General features: G+C 34.4%; 1 protein-coding gene across 1 annotated transcript; it reads right to left on the minus strand.

Moving 5' to 3' along the window:
- Nucleotides 1-19,736: 19,736 nt before the first annotated feature.
- LOC122743402 (olfactory receptor 2D2-like) lies at nucleotides 19,737-20,672 on the minus strand. The gene has a single exon (XM_043988340.1). It carries the CDS (start codon nucleotides 20,670-20,672, stop codon nucleotides 19,737-19,739), a length of 936 nt encoding a protein of 311 aa, XP_043844275.1.

The raw sequence follows: 20,672 nt of genomic DNA on the forward strand, positions 1-20,672 counted from the left end.
ATGGGGTTTTCCTGGCAAAAATATTAGAATGGTTTGTCATTTCCTTCTCCAGTATGAACAAAATTGTATTTACTTTAATGCAGCCTGAGATTGTTATCTTTTTATCAACCACATAACACAATTTATATTTAGTTTATACTTAGGTTAAACCTTAAAGTCTTTTTCATATTCACTGCTATTAACTTAGGTTTATCCCATACTGTAATTGTATGGATAATTCAGATTTAGTCTTTCTAAATTTTCATCTTCTTGGACTTTCCCTGGAAGAGTACTGAGGTACCTATCAAGAAATTCTGTGGATTAAATCATTGTTATTATGCTGGTACTTATTGAAAGACAAGAGCAGGCCTGAAGGAATAAAGTAGGTGGGGAGGCATAGAGCTGGCTGATAATATATGCTCATTTCATCAGATAATTTTTGGCCAGAGGGTCTTTCACTGGAAGAGTTAAAATACACACAGGCACCCTGGGGAAACCATGAAGATGGACTTTGTAAGTAATAGTGGGATGCTCTCAAAGTAAACTGCAAACCCTGATGTAGTGACCTCTGGGAGGGGGGAGATAGAGAGAGTCAAGAGAAAGAGGCAGGGAAAGAGAGAGACAGAAAGACAGAGAGACAGAGACAGAGAGAAACAGATACAAAGAGAGAAAGAGACAGAGACAGAAATAGAGAGAGATGGAGACAGACTTATTTCTAAAAACACCCATGGGCCAACCACATTAGGGTATTGGTAATTCTACCTTTTGAGAAATGAAAAAGATATAAAATCATGGAATACTTTTCTTTTTGGATGTCTGTGACACCTCCTTCATGGATTTTCTTTATAAACCTTGCACAGGGAAGGGAGAAGTTTTATGAAATTACTCATATATGGCCCATTGGAAAAACCACCAGTCACATACCAAGCACTCTGAAGTACTATATTGGATAGTTGCCTGGAAAAGAAAGTTCCATTAAATATACTCCCACTATGTAATGTTCCATTCTGTGTTGAACTGTTAGTGCTGCTGTCCCTTTCACTCTTAGTCTGTCATCTTTGCTAAATGACCCTTCTATCTCTTTTGACATTAGAATGCTCCCAATACTTCTGTCACCCTGACCTCTTATAAATTTCCTCAATTGTCTTGTGGTCTTGTAGAGCTATTTTTTCTAAAAATTATTTTCAAGACATCCTTTTTGATCTTAAGTTTATGCCTTTTTCAGTTTGTAGTAGACCATCTGTTAGCACAGAAGAGAAGGTAGTATAACTGAGTTCATTGAATACCATACACACCCTACCTGTGCTCCAGGGTGAGTGAAAAAATGTTAACTTTGTTTGACCAGTTTAAATTGGCATTTAACATCCCTCCAGGTATCTTATCTTTTTGTATTAGCAAACTAAGAGGAGAATATCTGAATTGAGCCAATCTTCTGATTTCCCTTTTGGGAAACTGTCAGTAGCTCAATGGTGAGTTTATGATGATTTCTACAAAAAGCACCCTATGATATATTCAGTACTACATATGGTGTCAGAGTATGAGAGTTAAAATCTGCCTCTGTTATTTATTAACTGTATGATCTTAGGTCATCAAAAAACATCTTTGATTTTCAATTTTCTCATCTGCAAATGTAAGGAGCTGGTCTTGAGGATTTCCTAATATGACTTAATAGATCTAAATACCTGAACTTATCATCGTGTGTTAAATAGTTAAGATTAAGTATTTTAATGAGTGCTTATACTTTTCCTGTGGTTCCTTTGTGTGGTAAACTTCATAATAGTCCTTAATTTTGGGACAGTCTGGATGAAGGGGGCAAATCACATCCTTAAGCTACAGATAGATTTATTGCTACCCTTGCCTGGTTGACAAGGGATGGCTAAATATTTATTGGTAATAACAGATAATATATTTCTTGTTTCTCCTGCATTTTTGTAACAATGAGACTATTTCTATGACCTCATATATAAACAATATATACAGATTCAGATATACATGTATGTATACTATATCTTCATTGCCTGTATGATACCTGTCAAATCACTCAATCTCTTAATGCCAAAAATACTGTAAAATTAAAGAAGTTCAGAAGTTTTTTATCTGCCACATTAGCTGGAGTTTCCTCAGGGAGAATCTCCTATACCAATGAAATCACAGATCATTATATTTGTGTCTATATATACATTATATACACATGCCTATCTATATACATATATGTGTTTATACACAAAGAGAGAGAGAGAACATAGATCTGGATATATATAATTTCATTGAAATAGGGGATTCCCAGTGAATAAACTTCATCTACCAAAGCAAATCAGAAATTCAACTGTAACTTATAGTCTTAGAGCATTTTTTGTGGCATTAAGATTTTGAGTGACTTGTCAGATATTACATGGGCAATATATATTAGATGTGGGACTTGAATCCAGTTCTTTCTGACTTCAAGTCCAGTTCTTTGGCCATTTGGCAACACTTTATGTATCAACACTTCTACATTTCTATTAATAAAAACTATATGTAGATAGACCTATATGAACTAACAATATAAATTTATATTAATTTCTGTGGATCCATAGAGTCCTGGCTATGTGTATCTTTAAATATACATACATACATGTCTATATACATATGTGTATGTAAAAATCACTATACTGTATATCTAAATGTGTATGTGTGCATGTATATATAGAGGGGGGGATTGAAAGGAAGAAAGAGAAGGGAGAAAAGAAAGAGAGATATGCAAAAAGAAAATGTAACAGAAGTTAATTACAGTTTAAGATGTGAATATACATAAGAGAACATGGGGAAAAACTTTTGCTACAAAATATGAAGAAATAAGAAATATGTATCCATTATTCCAAATATTCAATAATTCTCTTCTTAATCTAAACATGGGTACCCTATCATCCTATCACCTAGATAGTCCCCATAATTTAAATATGCTCTAAAGATTACCACATAAGGGCTCCACAGGAAAAGCATAGGCATTCATTGAAATATTTAATCTTGGTTAAATAACCACAATAGTACCATATATTTAGATCTAAAAATGTCAGCAATCATTATCTAGTCCCTTCCCTTTATAGATGAGCAAACTGATGTCTACAGATATAAAATGATCTATGTAAGGTCATAGAGGTAAAAAGTAGCAGATGACTAAAAGCACATCAAATGAGTATTGTGGGAAGATGATAATGTGTTAGGACTTATAAAAGCCAAGATCCTCCACAAATACCCCCAAATAAAGCTCTAAAAATCAACTAGAAGAGGGGCACAGTGGATAAAGCACTGGCCCTGGATTCAGGAGTACCTGAGTTCAAATCCAGCCTCAGACACTTGACACTTACTAGCTGTGTGACCCTGGGCAAGTCACTTAACCCCCATGGCCCCCGCAAAAAAAAAAAATCAACTAGAAGAAATCATTCATAAATAAAACCAAAAAGAATCAGTAATAAACCTCATCCAGTTGGGAACCATACAAAAAGACGACCAGAAATATGCAGAGTGGAAAGACAAGCTAAGATAAGAGGAAGATGAAGTGTTAAGCATCCTAGTCCCACAGTAGAAGACAGGTTCAGAAGAAAGTCCAAGATAAGATGAGCCGTAAGTTCCTTCTTCAGCAAGATTCATGGTCATGGCAATACCCAGACCAATCGTAGGAAAACCCAGGATATTCGTCTCCAGGAGGAGATAGGTCTAAAAATAACTCCCCTTGTGGGAAGCCAAGGGTTCTATCCATGGCAAGAGACAGACAGGACCAGTATCCAGACAGCTCATTCTCAATCAAGTATCCAGGTAGTCAGGAACTGAACCATGGTAAGAGACAAGGCCAGATAATTCCTATAAAAAGCAAGGTCTAACCTTAACCACCTAACCTAGCATTAAGTAGGGCCTACATCATCTAGGAGGGCAAAAACAAAGTTTTACTTAAGCACAAACCTGCAATCCAGAAAATGAGACTGGAGATGTAAATAGGAAAAAAATCAAATACAAGAGCAGACTAACTACAATCTACAGTTTTCTAGTTACAAAAAATATTAGAAGCAGCCAACAAAAGAGTTTAATATCTAAGAATCTATAGTGAAGATCACAGAAGACTACTGAAATTTAAAATATGCAAGATTATTTAAATAGCAAAATATCAGAAAAGGAAATTGAACAAGCTATAAATGAACTCCCAAAGGTGAAAAAATATTGGACAGGTAGATTTACAAGTGAATTTTGTCAAATATTAAAAGAAAAATTGCTTCTAATATTACATAAATTCAAAAATACAAGGAGGAAACATTATTTCTTTGTATGATACAAAAGTGGCCTTTATATCTAAATTATGAAGAGACAAATCAGAAAAAGAAAACTATAGATCAATATCACTAATGAACTTTGATACAAAAATTTAAATATGATCACATAGACTATAACAGCATATTTAAAAGATCATGGATTATGACTAAGTTGGATTTATGCCAGGAACTAGAGTTTGTAGCAATATAAGGAAGACTATAAATATAATAAATTACATTAATGTGTTACATAATAAAGACCTCATGCTTATATCAATAGATGCTGATCCAAGATATGTTTTTGTAAGATGAATACAAAAACAAACAAAAAACACCAGACAGCATCAAAGTAAATGGACTTTTCCTTAACATTGTAAGTAGTATCTATGTAAAACCAAGAGCAAGCACTGCATGTGATGGAGAAAAAAATTCAAGGAATTACCAGAAAGATTAGGGGTAAAGTAAAAATACCTATATCATCACTATGATTTAACACATGCATTTAGACATGCTAGCTATAAAAATTGATGTGAAATTTAAAATGACAACCACAAATAGGAAGCAAAATTATTGGTTATTACAGCTGATATGATGACTTACTTAGCAATCAATCCTAAAGAATTAAATTAAACATTAGTTCAAATAATCAACTCAGCAAAATTTCAGGATATGAAGTAAATTCGCATAAATAATCATCATTCTTATATATCACCAATATATCCCAATGAGAAATAGAAGATGGCATTCCATTCAAATGTATAATGTATAAAAATTCAGGAAGCTAGCCAATCCAAACATGTGAAATATGTGAATGCAACTTCAAAATATTCCTTACCAAAATAAAGTCAGACCTTAATAGTTAGAGAAACATTAATTGCATATGGGTGTATCCTGCAAATAAAATAAAAATGGCAATACTGCCTAAATTAATTTACTTATTCAATGTCATTACCATCAAATTACCTATGAATTTTTTAAATAACTAGAAAAAAACCACAAAATTCATCTAGAGGAACAAAAAGTTCAAGAATTCCAAAGAAAATAACATTACCAGATTTCACACTATACTATAAAGCAGTAATCATCAAAATTATTTGGTACTGGGGCATCTAGGTGGCACAGTGGATAAAGCACCGGCCCTGGATTCAGGAGGACCTGAGTTCAAATCTGACCTCAGACACTTGACACTTACTAGCTGTGTGACCTTGGGCAAGTCACTTAACCACCATTGCCCTGCTTAAAAAAAATTATTTGGTACTTACCAAAACATAGAAAAATGGAAAAGATTAGGTATAAAACACATAGAAGCAAACTATGATAGCCAAATGTTTTATAAACTTAAAGATTTAGTTATTTGGATAAATCTATTGACACAAACTTCTGGGAAAATGGAAATGAGTTTAACAGTAATTAAGTATAAATTAATATCTTGCATCATATGCCAAGATAAATTCCAAATGGATGTGTTACAGAGACATAAAATGGGACAGCACAAGCAAATTAAAGAAAGGAGCAAGGTAAAAATTGACTTTCACATTTATGGAGTGGGACTATTTCTTGATTAAAAAAGGGATAGAGAGTATCAGAGAAGCTAAAATGAATAATTATGATTACAGAAAATGAAAAAGTTCTTGCACAAACAAAAGTAATATTATTAAAATTAAAAGAGAAATAGGTAAGTAGGAAAATTCTTTGCAGAGAGTTTCTCTGACAAAAGTCTTATCCATAATACATAAATGATTCAAATTATAAGAATAAGAGCCATTTTCTAATAGAATCTTGGTGAAAGGATATGAACGAGCAGTTTTCAAATGAAGAAATCCAAATTACAAACAAGGATGTAAACATGTTCCATATTAGATAAATAAATAATTCTGATAATTAGAAAAAATTCAAGTTTAAGTAACTTAAGGTTTGATCTCATTCCCATTAGATTGGCAAAGATGTTTTAAAAAGAAAAGGAAATTTATTCGAGAAAAATGAGAATAATACTGCTCTGTTGGTGGAACAGTGAATTGGTTCAGCCATTCTGGAAAGAAATTTGGAGCTATTCCCCCAAAGTTACTAAACTGTCCATACCCTTTGATCTAGGCATACCATTACTCAGCCTTATACCCCCAAAGAGATTAAAGGGGGTGGGCGGTTGGGGTAGTATCAAAGATTTTGAAACTAGGTGAATGTGCATTTATTTGGGAATAACTAAACAAATTATGTTTTATGAATGTAGTTGAATGTTTTGTGCCATAAGAAGTGATAAGGAGGAAGTTTCAGAGATACCTAGATCTGTGTGAACTGATAAAAAGTTAAGTGAGCACAATGGAGAGAGCACTTTATACAATGGCAACAACATTATGAAGAAAGATAGTTTTGAAAAACTTCAGAACTCTGATCATTGCTATGGTAGACTATGTTTCCAGGGCTCTGGAGATGAAGAGTAATGTTTACCTCCTGACACAGGTGTTGTATTCAAAATGCAGACACACATTTGGATATGACCGGTTCAGAAGTTTGCTTTTCTTGACAATGCATATTTGTTACAAGGATTTTTTTTCTTTAAATAAAATGGTAAGGATGTGAGGGAATAGAGGAAAAAAAGAAAGAAAAGAAAATTTGTAGCACCAGAAAGGTGCAAAAGATCATAGAAAAGCCAGAAAGAAGCACAGGCAAACAAGATAGCTTTGGCATCTTATTTGCTGACATTATACTTAAAGAAAAAAAAAAAGCAAACTATACATAGTAGAGATCTACATTTTTATATACAGTACTCTTACCTTTCTGGTCATAATGCTTGCCAAATTGCCAATGCCTTTCCTAAAATATGGCACCTAGAACTGAATACAATATTTCAGATATGGCCTCACCAGGGAATAGTATAGCAGGGATATCCATTTATTTATCCATGTTATACCTTCATTAATAAAGCCTAGAATATTATTATTAGGTTTTGGGGCTGTCTTATGATATTATTAGCTTATTTTTAATTATTAAAATCTGTCTTTTAAAGTGAAATTGATTAAAAAACACATATAGAACTTTGCATTTGTTGCTATAAAATTCTGGCTCATGAGATTCATTACATCCCATAATCTAGGCTGACAAAATAGTTTTGGATCATGATTTTATTATCTAAAATAGTAGCTTTCCATTCTGCTCTGTCTTCTGAAAATTTCATTGACAGTGCTTTTAATGACTTCATATAAGTCAGTAATAAAATTTCACTCATGATCTCTTTCCAATTGGAATAAACCCTTACTGACTACCCTGTGGATTTGGTCATTCACCCATATGGCAATTCATCTAATGTAACTCATCTCTCTCCATCTTGTTGAGAATGATCTCTTGACAGACTTTGTCCAAACCTTTGTTGAAATCTGGTATACTTCATGTCCAATTTTTGCCTGATCTGCCAATATTGTTACCTTAACAAAAGCAAATAAGGTTAATCTGATATTATCTCTTCTGCATGAAAACATGTTAGCTCTTAATGATCATTGTTTCCCCCTAAATATTCATAAACCTTCCTTTTAATAAACTGTTTTAGATTTCCATCTGGAATTAAAATGAATCTTACTGAGCTTTGCTTTGTTTATCCTATTCTCTGCCTGCTTTTTTTTAAAAGTTAGCCTATTTTTGTCCTTTTTTAGTCATTTGACAACTCTCCCATTAAGCCAAATCTGATGTTAAATATAATAGCCAAAACAACAAGTAGAACCCCAATTCTAAACCTATCTCCCAAATATCTTGATCCCTTTATGTTCCTGTGAATCACCAGGGACTCATGGCACCTTTGTCAGCTATACCACTTATATTAGAACACACATTTGAAAACTGACAGAAAGGAAAATGTTTTGTAACTTCTAAAGTATTACATATCAGAATATTTGCTCTCCTTAGAATAGCAAACACCAGACTCATGAATACCTCATATGTATAAATTCCCATTTGTATACCATTGTCTCTCTTCCTCATTCATTTCCTCCTTTCCCACAAACTCATTAAAGTTAAGAATCAAATGGTCATTTCTTTTGACATTCATTTTCACAGGTTAATATATTTCAAAGCAATGTCTTTTGTTTACATATACATAATTGCCTCTGGACACCCTTTATATTCCCTCTATTCAATATTTTCCCATCTGCTTAAGGAATATCTCTCTTCCCTCTCTCTTTCCTTCTTCCTCTGTCTATGGCTCCCTGAAACTCTCCCCCTACCCTTCTTTCTCCTTTTCTTTGCCTGTCTCTTTAGTATATCCCTTCCCCCCCCCCACACCTTCACACTAATGCCATTTGTGATCTAAAAATCATGGCCAATAAATTTAATAAAAGTACAAGCATTTCAAATATGTCAAAAAATAAAGCCATTATATTTCTTTGTTTGTTTGGGGGGGGGTTGTGGGGCAGTGGGGGTTAAGTGACTTGCCCAGGGTCACACAGCTAGTAAGTGTCAAGTGTCTGAGGCTGGATTTGAACTCAGGTACTCCTGAATCCAGGGCCGGTGCTTTATCCACTGAGCCACCTAGCCACCCCCTAAAGCCATTATATTTTGAAGTAAAAGTTAAATAGAATAAGTCAGTGCCATTAACATCTAAAGGCAGTAAAAATCCCCTGAAAATTCCTTCAGAAGCTCCACAAATATCTCTATCTTCATCCCTAACTTCTTGTAATCAAGTCTGCTTTTTCTCAACTGAATTCAAAGCAAAACACAAATTCTTATTCGATTTTACTGTTCTGTCTAGTTTTGTTATGGTTGCTATGAAAGTATTTGTGAATATTTCTCCTGATAAATATATTACATTTAAGGAGAAAGTTGCTGAGAAGCAGATATTTATTCAAGGCTTTTGAAGAGAGGTCTAGGAAACTGAGTACCAATTATAATATTACTGCTATGTAGCAATAAATTTTAAAACACTAACATTAAATGCTAATAGTAGTAGTATTCATTGTCATAGCAATAGTAAGCATTTATAGATCATTCTAAGATTTGCAAAGCACTAGATATGTTTTCTAGTAACACTGGGAAGTGCTATTATTATCTCTATTTTACAGATTAAGAAACTGAGACTGAGAGAGGTTAAGTGACTTTCCCAGCGTCACACACAAGTAAATGTCCAAGGTAGAATTTGAATTTAGATCTTTCTGATCTAACGGGAAGATCCAACATTCTATCCTTAATCTAACACTCTGTCCATTGCATTACCTACCTGCCCAGTGCATGTTTAGGAATTCAAACAGTATAGAAAGAAAATACTACTCACTGGAAGATATTCATTGGAATTTATTTTCCCAATTGATCTATTGTTCTTTTTGGATTATCTATGGGGAAAAGGGTGAAATGCTTTAATAATATGGATAATATTGTACATATCAGAACAGGATTCTAGTATATTAATTATTAAAGTAAATGCTATTAATCATAACCAAATCTTTTCTATTTATTAAAAAGACCTTGTAGGATGTCTTCTAGCTCAGTCTATCAATAGAAGACAAATATTATCTGTATTTTATAAAGACAAACTTTCTAAATATTCTAAAAGTTCAAACTAACTTAATATTACTCCTAATTAGTACAATTTGAGTATCAACTACTTGTCAGAATATAAAATGTGATATTTCATTGTAAGTAAATATGATAGGGCAAAGATGGGAAATCTTTAGGGAGAATGTGTGGTAGAATCCCTGGGTTCTGCCTTTGACTTTGATTTTGACTCCTTGCCATAGTCTTCAATGTACCCTTCCTCACTTCCCTCTACTAATGTAAACATTGCATGATCATGTGAAAGAATAAGAAAGCAGATCCATAAGTTGGAAGTTCATCCAACTTATCCTGTCTCTCTGCCATAATGTGAGGATGTACAGAGCAGAGAAAACCTATTTCAAATCTATACCAGAGTAGAAATGCCTTCTACAAATTCTCTGATGATTTTTTTAAATCTCCAAAGATTTCTTAAGTACATCCAGTGGTAGGGAAGGCCCTTCTTTCAGAGGGAGCTCTTTGCACCTTTACGCAGTTTTAGTTTTTAGAATGCTTTTCCTTATATTGAATAAAAATCTGCCTCTTGGCACCTTATGCCCACTACTCCTAGTTTTATTGAATGGAATCAAGTAAAATGGTGTATTCAATATAACAATCCTTCAGATACTTGATAGCAGCTAGCATTTCCTCTACAACTCCCACATGTCTCTTCTACATTCTAAATTTTCCTAGTTCCTTCAATTTATATTTATGTAGCATGTCCACAAGTCCCCTCTTAATCCTGGTCACCATCATCTAGATATGCTCCTGATAAAAACGTCTTGAAAATGTAGTCCTTCAATATGTGCACAGTAATCTCGATGTGCTCTGAACAAGGAATCATACAGAGTAACATAGCTACTCCTTCTCTGGACACTGAAATTGCATTAAATTTCCTTGCCTGTCATATTACATTGTTGAGGAAACCAAGCTTTGAGTCTAGAATTCTCTAGGGTTTCTTTATATGAACATTTGTCTACATTAATCCCCACTGCTTTAAAACAAGATGTTGTACTTTATATCTGTACTCAATAAATTTCATCTTTTTATATATATATCCCTTTGTTTTAGTTTGTTAAGATAGCTTCCAATCCTTTTATATTATTTAGAATATTAGATATCTATTCATTTATCTAAGATTTTTATAATCATATCATCTTTGTCTTTATTCAAGTCATTGATTAAAATGTTGAACCATTACAAGAACAAAGAGAGCTCTGTGGAGGCACCTTAATAGGAACCAACCCTTACCAATTTCCATGATGAAAATACTTTTATCATTCCTTTTTACTTACAATTACTTAACTAGAACTAAATTCACCTAACTACTCCATTATCCAGACTATATCTCCCCATTTTTTAAACAAGTTTATCATAAGAAGCTTTGTCAAAATCTTTGTTCAAAGCTAGAATATTTCTGGCATTCCCCAAAGAGAAATATGGTTATTTTGTCATTTCTTGTGCCTCATAAAACTGTTAATTCTTCATGATCACTGCTTAACTAAGTACATACATACCATCCCTTTCATGATATCTGAAAACATTTGTTATTTATAGAGCTCAAATTCACTCCTAAAGGAGGGAAGTTACTTCAGGATCAGAACACAACATAGTAGTTGACTTCTATTGCTCCTTTGCTTTGGAAGCAGGGAAGGGGGTGGCAATAACAGTTTAAAAATGCTCTCAGAGGGAATTTCAGAATCCATCATAACAGGTCTGGGTTTCTTGATAGGGATATATTTGAAGGTTCTGAGTTAAGACTGAAGCCTTAGTGTTTTTAAAGCTAAGGGGCCAAAAGACTTAGAATGAGTAGAATCAGAATTACCCTATGATTGGTCATTGTGATACCTTTATTAGTTTGAAAACTTCCAAAAGACAGAAAAGCTAAGTGAGGGAGTCTATTTTTGGCATGGGTTCTCAGGATAATGATAGATCTAGGAATATGGTTTTTGAATATTTGTTTGAGTGTTTCACAGGGCCAGGATGGTTGCTATAAACAAACTGTATCAAGAGTCCACCTTTCTATCATCTTGTCTGCCATATGTATCTTCAGATCTTAGCAAATTACATATGTAGCCCCAGACAGAGATAGAAGAGTTTAAAGGTCAATATTGCTCTTATTGTCTCCTTTCAAAGGGGAGAATTATAGAGAGGCACAAAAGAGCCAATGGAGAACAACATATTTCCATTCTAATTTTAGAATTGACTTCAGATTTAGTCTTTCTAAATTTTCATTTTGTTTCATCTTGTTGGATTTTCCCTGGATGAGTACTGAGGTACACATGGAGAAATTCTGTGATATTAACCTTCATTCCCTATCATTCATCCCTAATCCTCATACTCCAACCACTACCCTACAATCTACCTAGTCTCCCTTGAAATTATCTTTCTTAGTTCTTTTGCATTTTTATATGTCTTATATCCTGCTTCAATTCAGGTGCCCTTTTGTACCCAGGGAATCCTCAAAAGAAGGACAAGTCTAGGGTATTTTTGACAAACAGCAGAGATGGGGAAGGGTGGGCATGTTTGGGAACTCATTTATGATCTTATGGAACTAAATATTGGGGACTTGGGGAGGACTATATCAAACTGTTATGCTGCCACTCAATGCCAAGCCAAACATGTAAACTTACAATACTCCATGATCCTCCAGCGCTGGGCAAACCAAAGATTAAATGCATCATATCTTCTTCATGCCCTTGGTCTGAAATTTCATCTTAGGTATTACCTTGTCAATGGTATTTCTATAGATCATTTCCATGCCTTTGAGAGAGAGGCACACTTTTTTCTGAGTGAAACTTGAGGACCAGCTCCCTCCCCATCTAAAAGTTGTCTCTTGCTTGGCCTAGAACTAGAAGTTTTCAGAGAGATGATCATTTTCATCACCAAGAGAAAAGATGTTAAGGATCTTATATCCAAACCCTTGTCAAGTATAGATAAATGTAAATACCATTAAAATAGCCTCTACATCAAAAGTACTTTATTTTGATGCAAGCCATCACTCATAATTCATTACATCTCAGTTTCTGAGATTATCATCATGAAAACGGAAAGAGATCCCATAATGAAACCAAATAGGTGGAACCACTGCCCAGTGGAAAATACTAATATAAAAGACTTATTGGACAGAGAATCTTGAAACAAAAGAAAGAAGCCAGAAAAATTCTAAAGCTATACTGAAAGATTAAACTCTCCTTATTTCAGTAATATCTTCCCTCTTTCCCCTCCTTTTTCTCACCTGGAAGACAGAAAATATCAGGAAAGCATTTCATAGTCAGGCAAGAAACTCTTATAAGAGAAAACATAACAGATCAAGGAGTAGCCACTGTGCATATCAGGCAGAATAAAAAGTTGTACCAAGTACCAAGACCTTGGTGACAGGGCAGAGAATTTGGTTTAAATCCTTGTGAAAGAATTAGGAAAGGAGAAAGAAGGAAAGTTGGGTGAAAGAAGGAAAGTGGAAAATTGACTGAAATCAACCCTTTTGCATCAAGTTTCCTTGGTGGGTAATAGGAATTGCCTTTGAAATAAGGGTTGATTCTTGGAGTATAGTTCCAATTTAATGGGCAATGTTGAGAAATGGTCTCCAGAGTATTTATAAAGTATGATGCTCTAGAGTATTTCTTGCTCGTTATTATAGTGACAGTGTGTGTTGCATTTCAGAGTGATTCTCAAGTGGTAGCAAGAAGGAAATTTTTGTGCAGGTAATTCAAAGCTTTATCTCCAGCTTCAAACTTTGAATATTTTTTTCTCCTCCCCCATATTGTTTTTGTTGTTGAGTCATTTCAATTGTGTCAAACTCTCAATGACTCAATTTTGGGGTTTTCTGGACAAAGATACTGGAGTGGCTTGCCATTTCCTTCTCCAGCTCATTTTCCAGATGAAGAAATGAAGCAAACACCTTTAGGTGACTTGCCCAGATCATGTGGCTAGTGTCTGAGACCAGCTTTGAACTCAGGTCTAACTGATTCCAGGACCAGCACTCTATTCATTGTGTCACCTACATCTCCTGTATTATCTGTAGGTAAATAGGCAGATGCATGAATGAATGACCAAATTGTTGGGTGTTGAATCTACTAGGATTTTTGCATAATGACAAGAAATCTATTTGTCAGTTTATAAAAACTATGTAAGGGGCAGCTAGGTGGCACAGTGGATAAAGCACCAGCCCTGGATTCAGGAGGACCTGAGTTCAAATTCAACCTCAGACACATGACACTTACTAGCTGTGTGACCCTAGACAAGTCATTTAATCCTCATTGTCCTGCAAAAAATAAAAATGAAATAAAAACAATCTGTAAAGTCTAGGTCTATAATGTTTTTGTCTTTCTGAGAAGAATAAGTCAATTGAAATAGCATTGATTTGATTTTATGATCTCAGTGCTTTTATGATATTTGGATACATATTTTTTCAGAAATGAATTATTATTTAATAAATACCTTGGTCTTAAGGGTTTTCCGCAATCAGAGAATACCTTACCCCCCCACCACCCCACAGCCTAAATCGTATAATGCTGTTCCTAACTGAATAGAATTATGATTAAGAAGAAAATTGGACACCTACAAAAAGCTAAATATCCTGACTCATCTGTTTCTTTTTAAAAAAATAGTATTATCTCTTCTTCCCATTGAATAATAATCTAGAATCCCCTTCAAAACAAATCCATATAGTTCATAAAAAAAAATTCCCATGCAAAAAAAAAATGTGAATGAAGGTGACTTATCAGTAGCAGATCTCAAACTGTATTATAAAGTAGTAATCATCAAAACAATCTGGTGCTGGTTAAGAAATAGAATGGTGAATCAGTGGACTAAATTAAGGACACAGTACACAGTAGTAAATGACCATAGTAATCTAGTATTTGACAAACCCAAAGATTCAAGGTTTGGAGACAAGAAATCACTATTTGACAAAAACTGCTGGGGAAACTGGAAAGCAGCTTGTCAGAAACACCAACAACTCACATATACAGAAATAAGGTTAAAATGGGTACTTAATTTAAGCATAAAGGGTGATGTCACAAGCAAATTATGAGATAATTGAATATTTTATGTCAGATTTATGGATAAGGGAAGATTTTTGACCAAACAAGAGATAGAGAGCATTACGTGATATAAAATGGATAATTTTGATTATATCAAATTTAAAAGGTTTTGCATAAATGAAACCAATGCAACCAAAATTAGAAAGAAAGCAGGAATCTAGGGGGAAATTATACAGCAAATTTCTCTGATAAAAGTCTAATTTCTCACATATATAAAGACCTGAGTCAAATTGATAAGAATCCGAATCACTTCCCAACTGTCAAAGGATACAAACAGGCAGTTTTCAGACGAAGAAATCAAAGCTATCTTTAGTAACATGAAAAAATGCTCTAAATCACTATTGATTAGAGAAATGCACATTAAAATAACTAAGAGGTGCCACTTCACCCCTATCAATTAACTAATATGACAGAAAATGTAAAATAACAAATGTTAGAGGAGATGTGGAAAAACATTAATGTACTGTTGGTGGAGTTGTGAACTGATCCAAACATTCTGGAGAGCAATTTGGAACTATGCCCAAAGGGCTATAAAACTATGCCTACCCTTTGACCCAGTAATAAGCACTACTAGGTCTGTATCCCAAAGAGATCAAAGAAAAAGGAAAAAGATGTATATGTACAAAAATATAGCAGCTCTTTTGGGGGTGGCAAAGAATTGAAAATTAAGGGCAATGGCTGAAAAAGTTGTGGTATATCATTGTGATGGAATACTATTGTACTATAAGAATTGATGAGTAGACAGATTTCAGAAAATTCTGGAAAAACTTACATGATTGATGCAAAATGAAATGAATAGAAGCAGAACACTGTACACAGTAATAACCATATTGTATGATTATCAACTGTGAATGACTTAGCTATTCTGAGCAATACAGTGATTCGAGACAATGAGGACTAATGATGAAAAATGCTATCTACCTCTGGAGAAAGAATTGATGGAATCTGAATGCAGATTGTACTATACTTTTCTACTTTCCTTATTAGTCTTGGTGTGTTTTGGGGGGGGGTGTGGAGGGGTCTGTGAGGGTTTTTTTGCAACATGGCTAATATGGAAATGTTTTGCATGACATGTATAATCAATATCAAATTGTTTGCTTTCTTAAAGAAGGATGAGAAGAGGAAGGAAGGGAAAGAATTTGGAACTCAAATTTAAAAAAATTTAAAGTTGTTTATACATAATTGAGAAAAATAAAATAATGCAAAAAATTTATGTTAATTGGTTATGGGGGATTAGAGAGTTATTATTCAGTATCTAATAGAGTTGGATTAAGGGAAGCACACTGAAATGGGGACTCCAGCTGATGGCATTAGAGAGGAGACCTCAAAGATACCCCTAGAACATACATGTGGGAAAAGTAGTTAGCCTCACTTATAAGGGTCAGAGGAAATCACTATAATGATATTCAGGTGTTTTGATTTGTCATATTCTTTTGGGAGTCCTGTGACCCTTACTCTGTGTACTCTGTCTTCATAATTATGCTCACATGATAGTGTTCATTATCTTTGGTTCTCTTCAGTCAAATGCTCCTTCTCTTCACTTGTGTGTGTGTGAAATTTGTTATTCACTCATAGAGGTTTTTTGTTTGTTTGTTTGTTTGTTTGTGAAGCAACTGGGGTTAAGTGACTTGCCCAGGGTCACACAGTTAGTAAGTGTTAAGTGTCTGAATATGGATTTGAACTCAGGTCCTCCTGATTCCAGGGCCGGTGCTCTATCCACTGCGCCACCTAGCTGCCCTACTCATAGAGTTTTATGTCTTGTGGAGAGATTCTCTATCATGTATTCACCTTTTGCAAGAAATCAAATATATTTTTCCCTAATTCTCCAGTAAGTTTTGTGAATTCTGGTTTAAATTAATTTATAATTTCTGATTTTAACAAATTTTCTTTATCATTTGATACAATTAATGGAATTTCTTGCTGTTGTTTCATTATCTCTCTCTAGTTCAATTAACACATTTCCTTACATTTGAGGTTTTAAGATTAGAGGAGTTTTTATAGAATACATATTCATCATTCTTACTGGTCTCAGGATTCCTATTTATTTGTAATTATTATAATAATAACTGCTGATATTTATGTTACATTTACATTTAGCCAAATGCTTTACTTACATATCTCGCTTAATCCTCACAAAAATTCCTTAATAATCACGAAGGAGAGAACTGTCACTAGACTAGAAAGAGATGAAGATTTTCCTGATTTTCATAAGAGAGAATAAGGTATAGTCTTTGAAATATATGTGGTTAAACTTTGCTTCTTAGGGAAGATTCTATAATGTTTGTTTGAAAACAAAAAAGATAATTGATAAGTATTTAAAAATGAAAGAAGCAATTTCTGAGAGAAGGTATGTCTTCATCAAAAACTAGCCAAGTCTCATAAAAGAAAAAATATATCATCTTGATTATATGAAACTTGAAAGCATTTACATGAAGAAAGTCATTGCAGCTAGAAGGAGGAAAACTTCCAAATGAGAAAATATTTTCCCTATATATCTTTGATAAGCATTTCACATCCATATATATTTATTGACACAGAATTAATATAAAAATATAAGGCCATTCCCAATGGATAATTGGTCAAAGGATATGAACAAACCATTCTCAAAGGAGCAAATGTAAATCATTAGCAATATGAAAGATTGTTGAAAATCACTAAAAATGAAAATCAAAACAGCCCTGAAATTTCATCTCACACTCAGTAAGTTTGCAAAGACAGTACAGATAGAAATTGTTTGTGTTAGTGAGGCTGTGAAAAGACAAGCACACTAATAGAAGTAGAGCTATGAATTGGTGCAGTCATTCTGAAAGTCAATTTGGAATTATGCTAAAAGAATTACTTAGAAGTTCATATTTTCCAAGAGATCTGCCTGTAGGTACATATTCTAATGAGGTTAAATACAGAAATGTTTCATATACACCAAAATATTCAGAGCAATTGTTTTTCTTTTTGTAACAAAGAACTGAAAACAAAGGATGCTCATTGCCTATGGATTGGTTAAGAAAACTGTGGTGCAAGAAAGTTATTAAATATTGTGTAAAATCCTGAACATGAATAACTTAGAGAAGCATAGGAAGACTTACATGAATTGATGCAGAATGAAATTAGGAAAAAGAATAATAATATACAAAAGGACTTGAAAATATACATGGCAAGAAGTCCTCCAAATGAAACTGTATGTTATGTAATTATGACTAAACATGACCCTGGAGAAGAGAAAACACACCATAGTCTCTTCTTTGCAGAGTTTGATATTCTGGTTGTGAAATATTGCATATGCTATGAAAAGCAATTGATGATTGTTTTTGCTGAATAATAAAAAATAATTTTTATTCTTCATTTCTTTTATTCTTTGGTATTTATGATACCTTGCTGGGTAGGGGGATTGGAGACAAATGTTCAGAAATTAAAGTGATAGGAAAAAAAACCCAAAGGAATGATGTTACATTTATTTTAGGTGTTTTTTTTTACCAGGTAATTAAATTGTCTTATCAAGAGAAAGGTATAGACATGATATATTGAGATTTCAGGAAAAATTTCACAAAATCTTTTATGCCATTCTTATTGTCAAAGTGTGGAATGGATCATAAAAAATTTAGATGAATCTAGATTTGGTTGAATGACTGGAACCAAAAAATAATGAAGAGCAAATTGATGCCAACTTGCCAGGAAGCCTCTAGCATACTATTATTATCATGTGTTCTTGGTTTCATACTATTTGATGTTTTTATCAGTGAAAATGTTTGTCAACTTTGTAGACAAAATCAGAACTGTCCAGAACTAGAACAGGTAGCCTTAGTAGATTCCTTTTATAGAAAATCTTCAAACAGTGGTTGAGAGCTTCTCAATAGTGTTTTACATTGGATTCTTTTGCAGGTAAATGCAGAATCAACTAAAGTCTGAAATCTCATTCAATGCTGCAATTTTGTGATTTGAACTAACCTTCATATGGCTTGTCTTCAAGTCCTTTTTATCACTGTAGTTACATTCATCTGTACACACTCTGGCTGAAAAATGTCCTCCTTAAAATGCTGCATTCTCTTACAGAACACAGCTTTCCAGACAATGGCACTTAAACCTTAAACATTTAAAATGTCACATTTATATTAATAGTTGTCTAAAATCAGTTTTGTTTTATTTTTTGTGTGTAGCTCCCCATTCAACTTCCTAAATGCCTGTCCATGTTCCCATTAATTTTTGGGATTTGTTTTGTTTTGTTTTGTTTTTGCGAGGGACAATGGGGGTTAAGTGACTTGCCCAGGGTCACACAGCTAGTTAAGTGTCAAGTGTCTGAGGCCGGATTTGAACTCAGGTCCTCCTGACTCCAGGGCCGGTGCTCTATCCGCTGCACCACCTAGCTGCCCCTCCCATTAATTTTTATACCACATTCTACTCTGCCCCCAAAATCTGTTGTAGAATTTCCAGTGGCTATTATAGCATCACAGATCTATGCCTAAAGGAGACTTGAGTGGTCATCTAGTCCAACTCCTTTTACTAATGAGGAAACTGAAGCTTAGAGAGGCTAAGTAATTTGCCCAGTATTTCACAGGTAGGAGGTATAACAAGTAGGATTTGCATTCATGTTCTACAACTCAAAAAGTGGTACTATCTCCACAATATTGTATTGATAATTCCAAATTAATAAATTTTTTAGTTCTCCACATTATCATAACTACCCAAATCTTCAGGGTTACATATGTATCACCTCACACCTCTCCTCACATGTGACATATATTACAGGTATAAAGTATATGCACATTCTATACATAATAATCTAAATAGGTATACACACAGCTTTTTAGAGCAATATAAATATAAATTTCCTCCATTTCCCCATTCCTAAGAGAAAAGACACTTTTCCCCAGGAAATCATCTTTGGAGATGAGGTACATTACCAAACTCAACTATATTGAAAGGATCAAAGTTTGCAAGGTGGTCCTTTGATAATAGTGTTCCTGAATGCCCTCTGTACTTCCTTGTTCCTCAAGCTATAGATGAGGGGGTTAAACATGGGAGCTATCACAGCATAGAAAATAGACACCAGCTTCCCTTGCTCCTTGGAGGACTTAGGTGTCATGTAGGTCATAATTGCTGATACATAAAAAATGGTGACTGCAATGAGATGAGATCCACAAGTAGAGAATGCCTTGAGTCTTCCTGATGTTGTCTTCATCCTGACCACAGTAACTATGATAGAGCCATAGGAAACCAGGATCAGGGAGACTGGTGCAAGAAGAATCACCACACCCATTAAGAAAATGACAGTCTCTGCTAAGTGGGTGTCCGCAGATCCCAAGGCCAGAAGGGCTGGGGCCTCACAGAAGAAATGAGCAATCTTATTGTCTCCTTGGTAGGGGACTTGTAGGGTAAATGTTGTGTCTACTATTGACACTAGCACACCACCAACCCAGCACCCCACAGCCAACTGGATACACACCTTTCTTGTCATGATGAGAGGGTAGTGCATGGGATTACAGATTGCCACATACCGGTCATAGGACATCACAGATAAAAGTGCACACCCTGCACATCCAAAAATGAGGAATAGGAAAAGCTGAGCTGCACAACCCATGAAGGAAATTAACTTTCTTCTGGTCAACATATGGACTAGGGCTTGGGGAACAATGCTAGTAGAGAAGCAGAGGTCAGCCACAGATAAGTTGCACAGAAAAAAGTACATAGGCATTTGGAGCTTTGAGTCAGCCAGAACCAGGATGATGAGAAGCAGGTTTCCAAGGGCAGTAACCAAATAGATGATGAGGAACAATATGAAGAGTAGAAGCTGAGTCTGAGGGTCATCAGAAAGTCCCAGGAATAAGAATTCTGTCACCCAGGTCTGGTTGGTCTGACTCAT

The sequence above is a fragment of the Dromiciops gliroides genome, chromosome 2 (genome assembly GCF_019393635.1).
Source record: "Dromiciops gliroides isolate mDroGli1 chromosome 2, mDroGli1.pri, whole genome shotgun sequence".
NCBI lineage: Eukaryota > Metazoa > Chordata > Mammalia > Microbiotheria > Microbiotheriidae > Dromiciops > Dromiciops gliroides.